This window comes from Dendrobates tinctorius, unplaced genomic scaffold, assembly GCF_039654945.1.
Source record: "Dendrobates tinctorius isolate UK_male_01 unplaced genomic scaffold, ASM3965494v1 ptg000322l, whole genome shotgun sequence".
NCBI lineage: Eukaryota > Metazoa > Chordata > Amphibia > Anura > Dendrobatidae > Dendrobates > Dendrobates tinctorius.
Genome location: NW_027361989.1, coordinates 4,595,924 through 4,603,897, shown reverse-complemented (window position 1 = coordinate 4,603,897; position 7,974 = coordinate 4,595,924). Strand labels below are relative to the sequence as shown.

At 38.9% G+C, this 7,974-nt stretch overlaps 1 protein-coding gene across 2 annotated transcripts in view; it reads right to left on the bottom strand.

The window, feature by feature from the left end:
• Nucleotides 1-1,092: 1,092 nt before the first annotated feature.
• LOC141074042 (uncharacterized) overlaps nucleotides 1,093-7,974 on the bottom strand; it is a 40,499-nt gene continuing 33,617 nt past the window's right edge. For both annotated transcript variants that reach the window (XM_073561561.1, XM_073561562.1), the window contains exon 3: nucleotides 1,093-2,754. In XM_073561561.1, the coding sequence (XP_073417662.1) occupies nucleotides 1,232-2,605 (1,374 nt within the window). In that variant the 5' untranslated portion in view covers nucleotides 2,606-2,754 and the 3' untranslated portion in view covers nucleotides 1,093-1,231. The remainder of the gene's footprint in view (nucleotides 2,755-7,974) is intronic.

The following is a 7,974-nucleotide window of genomic DNA, read 5'->3' as shown; positions in this document are numbered from 1 at the left end:
CATTGTGTGGGATAAATTACATACGCGGAAAATAAAAACAAACGTATTGCCGAGCACTTGACCAATCTTCCCAATAAGAATGTGGCTTTTTCGGGGGCTGCCAAGCGCTTTGTTAATGTTCACAGAGGAGATGGTTCTAATTGTACCTTTTATGCGTTTGCGAAGGTTTATAATCCGACCAGAGGAGGCAATAAACACAAACTTCTGACTATACGTGAAGCCTATTGGATCTTAAAGCTTGGCACTAAACACCCCAGAGGCATGAATTTGAGAAACGATTTGTTTTATTTTTATTAATTTTCCTGCCATATTATTTTATGTTTTCTTTTCATGGCTGTACAATTATCATGTTAATAATTTTTATATCATCAGTTTTTGTTTTTCACGTTAACACAGGAACAGTGTTGGGTCCATTGACTATTGTATTGTGTCTTTCCATTCCCAGGTTCATTGGTTCACAACTGGTGCATAATTAATGCCATTATTCACATGATTTTGATTGGTTTTCTGTTATATATAATGCTTATGTCAGTTTCTTTTTTATATCCTATGAATAAGGGCTCTTGTAACGTGTTATGTGTTTCCAATGTTTTTAAACCAGTTTCACATGCTGCAATAAAGGTTTTCTTTTATTTTTACATGGTTGGTGTGCCGAATCCATTCCTCGTTTCTTGTTACGATGTATATAGTTTGAAGTCTGGGATCTGCCAATATGGGGCTAGTTTTCTGACTGTTTTGGATAAAATGATACATGATTTTAGCTTTTTTTGTCTAGTATCGCTTGAATATATATCAATATTAAAGAGTCTGCTGATGAGTCGCCTTTGGTGAGGACGATGAAACCCATAGAAATGAGAGGCTTGGAGAGTGAGTGTGTATACATCACCTCACCCTATATACTGAACTGTGGGGTACATGTTATTTTCTATTAGTCACCTATTGACTAAACTTCAGGGGGGGAATTATAGGTATAGTTTTACATTTGGAATTAATAAAGTTTAGTTTTATCCTTTTGTCAGCAAACATGAGGATTGACACGAGACAACCCATTTAAGAAGATTCAATTTTGGTTAAAATTATTCCAACACTATGAACATAAAAGGCTTCTCCCCGTCTCTGGTGTTTATTAACAGTTGATTTGCAAGTAAAATATTTCCCACATTAAGAAAATGAAAAAGCTTTTCATCTGATGGCGATCAAGAAGAACTTTCTGGTTACAATATTTCCCACATTAAAAGGAAAAAAGTTTCTCTCCTGTGTGAATTCTCTGGTGCTTAACACAATCTGATTTATCGTTAAAACATTTCCCACATTCTAAACATGAAAAAGGCTTCTCCCCTGTGTGAGTTCTTTGGTGGATAAGAAAATTTGATTTATGGTTAAAACATTTCCCACATTCTAAACATGAAAAAGGCTTCTCCCCTGTGTGAGTTCTCTGGTGACTAATCAGTTGCGCTTTCTGGGTAAAACATTTTCCACATTCTAAACATGAAAAAGGCTTCTCCCCTGTGTGAGTTCTTTGGTGGATAAGAAAATGTGATTTATTGTTAAAACATTTCCCACATTCTGAACATGAAAAAAGTTTCTCCCCTGTGTGAGTTCTCTGGTGCTTAACACAATCTGATTTATCGTTAAAACATTTCCCACATTCTAAACATGAAAAAGGCTTCTCCCCTGTGTGAGTTCTCTGGTGACTAATCAGATGCGCTTTCCGAGTAAAACATTTCCCACACTCTAAACATGAGAAAGGCTTCTCCCCTGTGTGAGTTCTTTGGTGGATAAGAAAATGTGATTTATTGTTAAAACATTTCCCACATTCTGAACATGAAAAAAGTTTCTCCCCTGTGTGAGTTCTCTGGTGCTTAACACAATCTGATTTATCGTTAAAACATTTCCCACATTCTAAACATGAAAAAGGCTTCTCCCCTGTGTGAGTTCTCTGGTGACTAATCAGATGCGCTTTCCGAGTAAAACATTTCCCACACTCTAAACATGAGAAAGGCTTCTCCCCTGTGTGAGTTCTTTGGCAGATAAGAAAATGTAATTTATTGTTAAAACATTTCCCACATTCTAAACATGAAAAAGGCTTCTCCCCTGTGTGAGTTCTTTGGTGGATAAGAAAATGTGATTTATTGTTAAAACATTTCCCACATTCTGAACATGAAAAAAGTTTCTCCCCTGTGTGAGTTCTCTGGTGCTTAACACCATCTGATTTATCGTTAAAACATTTCCCACATTCTAAACATGAAAAAGGCTTCTCCCCTGTGTGAGTTCTCTGGTGACTAATCAGTTGCGCTTTCCGGGTAAAACATTTCCCACATTCTAAACAGGAAAAAAGCTTCTCCCTAGTGTGAGTTCTATGGTGATTAACCAAATCTTTTTTATGGTTAAAAAATTTCCCACATTCTGACCATGAAAAAGGCTTCTCCCCTGTGTGATTTCTATGGTGATTAACAAGCAGTGATTTATGTGCATAACAATTCCCACATTCTGAACAGGAAAATGACTTCTTTCCTTTAGGAGCAGTTTGTTTTTTAATGCCTCTTTTGTGACTTTCATTTTCCTTAGTAGTCGGTAATGAATCAGAAGATGGGACCTGTTTCATAGGATCAGATGACAGATCTTTGCTGTGAATGGATGATGCTATATCTGGAGTAACAGCAATCACTTCAGTTGTATCTTGTAGGATCTCAAGATCATCAGATTGAGAAGTTGAAGATGTCAGCTGTCCCTCTGATGTCCTGGTACAGTCATCTGCAAAGATGAAAAAATTATTTTTTAATAAAATATCCTTGAGTTTTATATTTTTGAACATTTCTACTTAAACTGTTCATAAAAATGGCAAGCTATGTAAAAAACTTTAATTATTTACCAAGACAATAACAGTTCACAGTCTAATAGAAAACCTTGCTGGATGAGCCAGTAGTGTGTGGTGTTCAACTGTTTGTTCATTCTGCCTCCCAAATATCGAATAAAAAGAAACCAATCAATGTTATGTAGGTGAAAATAATACTAATTCTCATCTCACAAAAACAAGTCCCCACTCAGGTCCATCATCTGTCAATGGAAAAACAGAGGTTCCCGAACTATTAGTGGCTCAAAGGCTGTTGAAAAGCAACAAGGTTTCTATAAACCAATCCAGCAAAATCCGCTCTCACTTCGGAGTCTTGCAGTGTGCGCAAACAACATTTAGGATCCCTGTATTTAGCAATATTATAGTGAGAAGAATCCACTTAATTTGTGGTGTGTGTCTCCTGGAGCACAATCTGGGCACTATGTGCTGGGTAATAAAATGGCAAATGTGTAATTCACTCTCCAACATCCACTGCGTGTTAATTTCTGGAAAGAGACTGAGGAGTCAAATTATTCACTCCTCCTACACACGTGGTCAAAATTGTTGGTACCCCTCGTTTAATGACAGAAAAACCCACAATGGTCACAGAAATAACTTGAATCTGACAAAACTAATAATAAATCAAAAATCTATGAAAATGAACAAATGAAAGTCAGACATTGCTTTTCAGCCATGCTTCCACAGAATGAAAAAAAAATTAATCTCATGAAATAGGCCTGGACAGAAATTATGGTACCCTTAACTTAACCGCTTCATGACTGCCAGCGGTAGATAAACGTCAGCGCTAGCAGGGCTTTGTGCTGCGCCGACATTTGTCTATGGTCGGTGGTTTCGAACTGATCGGGAACCCCACGTATCTTATAACCAGGGCCGGCATTAGGGTCAGGCAGACCAGGCCGCTGCCTAGGGCCCCCGTTCCCCCAGGGGTCCCCAGCTAGCGGCACATCACATAGCCGCTTTGAGGCCCGTGAGGCAGGGGGGCCCACCAGCGCTGACCCACCGCCACATTGAAATATACCGGCGTCTGCCAGTACAGTTCAAAGCAATGATGGGGGAGAGCGCGGCAGCTGATGCTCCCTCTCCCATCATTCCCTGCCTCTGACACTGCGGGTGCAGGCAGTGCAGAGGCAGCTGCTGAGACAGGAGCCAGGAGCAGCGCAGGCACGAGGAGAGGTGAGGATAGTGGGTTTTTTTTTACTATAACAGTGAATACTTGACTGTGAGGCCATTCTTGCGGGGGAGATGTGGGCTGTGCTATATAAACTATGCGGGCTGTGCTATATACTATGAGGGCTGTGCTATATACTATGCAGGCGGTGCTATATACTATGCGGGCAGTGCTATGTACTTTGAGGACTGTGCTATATACTATGAGGGCTGTGGTATACACTATGTGGGCTGGGTTATATATGTGGGCTGGGTTATATACTATTGTGGGGTATATTATATTCTATGAGGGAGGCTGTGTTATATACTATGGGCGGTATATTTTATACTATGGGGGGCTGCATTATATACTATGGGGAGGAGGGCTGTATTATATTCTATGGGGGGCTACATTATATTCTATGGGGGCTGTATTAGATTTTATGAGGGAGGATTGCATCATACTCGTTGATGGGGCTACATTATATTCTATGGGGAGGTGGGCTGTATTATATTCTATGGGGGGCTGTATTAGATTTTATGAGGGAGGATTGCATCATACTCGTTGATGGGGCTACATTATATTCTATGGGGAGGTGGGCTGTATTATATTCTATTCGGGGCTACATTATATTCTTTGGGGGACAGTATTATATTTATATTCTATCAGCGGTGATTGCATCATACTCTATGAGGGGGGCTGCATTATACTCTGTGGGGTGGCTGCAAGAAAAAACGAAAAAAAGTGTACTAGTCCAAAGAGTTTTTTCAAAATAATGCACATATTTTATTGTTTAAAATTTCATACAAAACATTATTATGCTAAAAAAAAGACACAGGGGAAAGAACATGAGGGAATGATGGATAAGAAATGTGCAAAATATGCAGCTGTTGATTTAAAGGACACACCACCCCCTTGGAAAAGCAACCATGAGAGCTATGCTGTATATATCACAAGATGAGAAAATATCTCAGTGCTATGGATAGAGCCAAACAACATGGACAACAATAATTAATAGACAAAGACCACCCCACATCTATAAGTGATTGCTATTATGCTAATATAGTGTATGGGCATGTGAACAGTATTACCTGGATATCCAATCAGGCTCAGCTACCAAGGATGATACAGGGCATAATAATGTCTTGTATGAAATTTTAATAAAATATGTGCATTATTTTGAAAAGCGAAAAAAGTGGTTTGGTACCATGTTAGCCAGTAGAAAAAATATATAAAGTGCTCTCAGTGAGAGAAACAAAATAGGAATCTTGTGGGTATGATACCTTTGAATGACTAACAAATAGTAAATGATGTTACAAAGCAAGCTTTCGGGACTGCTTATGTCCCTTCATCAGGCTGATATAACAAAATATTTGAAGAAACCTTTTTTATATACAGTTTAAAGCACATGCTGGTGTGATACATGGACATTTAAATAGAGAATACAATCTCAATAAACAAATACTGAGCTTGAAGGGAGAATCCTTAATTAGGTACGATTACATCAGAGGTGTGAAAATTCTGTGAGATCAAAGGGCTGTTTGGAGCAAGTAGCTCAGATATGGTAATAGGCTATAAAACCTTCTGACAAATTGAGTCCTGTGTATCAAAGATAGTAATGAATTTATGCTCCCACACTCTCCGATGTGTGTGTGATTTAAAATTGCTTTTTAAAATGACAACTTTCATATTGTTTATGTTGTGTCCTGGACCACAGAAATGTTTGGCCACAGGTAAATGTTTTTTTTGTCTGTAATTGTATGACGATGAGACCTCATCCTTGCTCTCAGTCTCTGTCCTGTTTCTCCAACATAGAGGCCACCCACAGGACATATATTGCATAGAATTAAATACACCACATTGGAAGAGGAACATGTGAATGTCCCTGGGATCTTATAGACCTGCTGTGTTGGGAATTCGGATTTTGTCTTTGGTATCTATGTGAATGCAGGTTTTGCATCTTCTCCCATTGCAAGGATATGTTCCTCTTGGTGAATCTGAGGGCATTGAACTTCGGATAATGATGTTTCTTAGATTGGGAGGTTGTCTGTAACATAGCAAGGGGAGGTCTTTGAATAGTGTTTTTAACTGGTCATCATTGTGTAGGATATGGTGAAGTTTCTTAGCCATTTTTCTGAGTATTTCAAGTTGTGGGTTGTAGGTCACTACCAGTGGTACACGATGATTTTCCTCTTTTTTTCTGTATTGAAGTACTTGACTTCTAGGGATCCTTGTGGCCCTAACGATCTGATCATCAATGGAGGTGGAATGGTACAGTACTGAACTTTGGGGCAGGGCTGTGGAGTCGGAGCTCATTTTGGTGGAGTCGGAGTTGGAGTCGGTATAAAATGGACCGACTCCGACTCCTAAAATATATAATAAATTGGGTACAGTAGTTCAATGCAGAATGTGCTGAATATTTTTTCATAGGAATTTGGGAAAGTTATGAAATGCCCTACAAATGGCTGTTCTATTCCTGATCTAAGGCTACATTCACACACACTGTTTTTGCTGCGTTTTTTGAGAATACGTTTTTCAGCTGCAAAAGCAGATCAGATTTTTAAAAAAAACGCATCACCTGAAAGCTTTTTGAGCTCATAGATAATGTTTTCAATATCAAAAGCAGATTAGAAATCTGCTCTATCTATATATCCATTTATCCATATCTGTCTATCCATATCTTATCGGTACCAAAAAGAATGAAAGCCGGGTAGCACACAGACTGACACTTCCTGCCAGGCAAAGGAGGAGGAAAGAGCATCTCAAACATCATTAACAAGATATTTTGTAAGTGACAAAGTTACTGTAACAATGACAGCAGATATGTCTAAAAGACAGCTCATCCAGCTTGTTGTGAAGGACGGTGTACCATTATCATTATTTGCATGACCAGCTTTTACAGCTCTTAATGGAGAAATGGCCACAAACTTGGTGTTTCTCTGGAAAGAGAAAGTATTAGAAAATTAGTGATTGAAGAAGCCCTTAACCAAAAGGAAGATCTTAAAAAGACTCTCAAAAGACGCTTCATGTTCCTTACACTGGACGCCTGCACACGTCACAGAGTGAACTATTTTGCCATCAATATTCGATAGGTTTGTGACAACAAAAATTGTTACCAACACGCTGGCAGTAAAAGATACTAGAGCTCATCACAGCAGCCAGTTTCTCCAGGCCTTAGTGGAAAAAGTTCTGCAAGATTACGAACTCAAAAAAGAACAGGTTCTTGCTATTGTAACGGACAATGCTTCAAACATAAGTACAATTACACTGATGAATGAGAGTAATGAACAGCAGCTAGAGGAACATTTAGGATTCAGTATGTTTGAGATGGAAGGCCACAGTGCTGTTCATGTAACTGAGGAACAAACAGATATTACTACAGAAGAACAGCAAAATTATACTGTAGAAATAGATGATCTTGTTGAAGCTGCTTCAAAACACTTTCCTATTCATCACATGCGCTGTGTTGTGCACACGCTGCAGCTGGCAATAAGAGACAGTCTGCAAGAGGGACATGCTGGAAATCTGATTGGAAAAGTGAGGAAATTGGTTATTGCCGCCAGAACCCCTAAAATTGATTCCATCTTGAAGAGACGTGCTGGAAAATGGCAATTGTTGATCAACTAAAACCGTTTCTTATAGATATGGTGAACCCTCAGGTAACCCTAAATGAAGGTCAATGGACACAGGTGGCTGAATTGAAGGAATTGCTTAATCACCCATTTACTGTGACTAAAAAATTACAAGCTGAGGATTTAACTCCTGGCATTTTCATGAGGGAGCGGAAGAAATTGCTATTTTGCTGTTTAATCGCAGATGGCATTTCTGCTTCAATGAAATGGAGAGAGACACAGCTATTGGAAAATACAATTTTTCTGGCAGCTGTTTATGTGGACCCAAGTCATCGTATATTGCTTGATGATCAACAGCTTACTAAAGGAAAAGAAGCTCTGACTGAGGTAGCAGTTAGGAA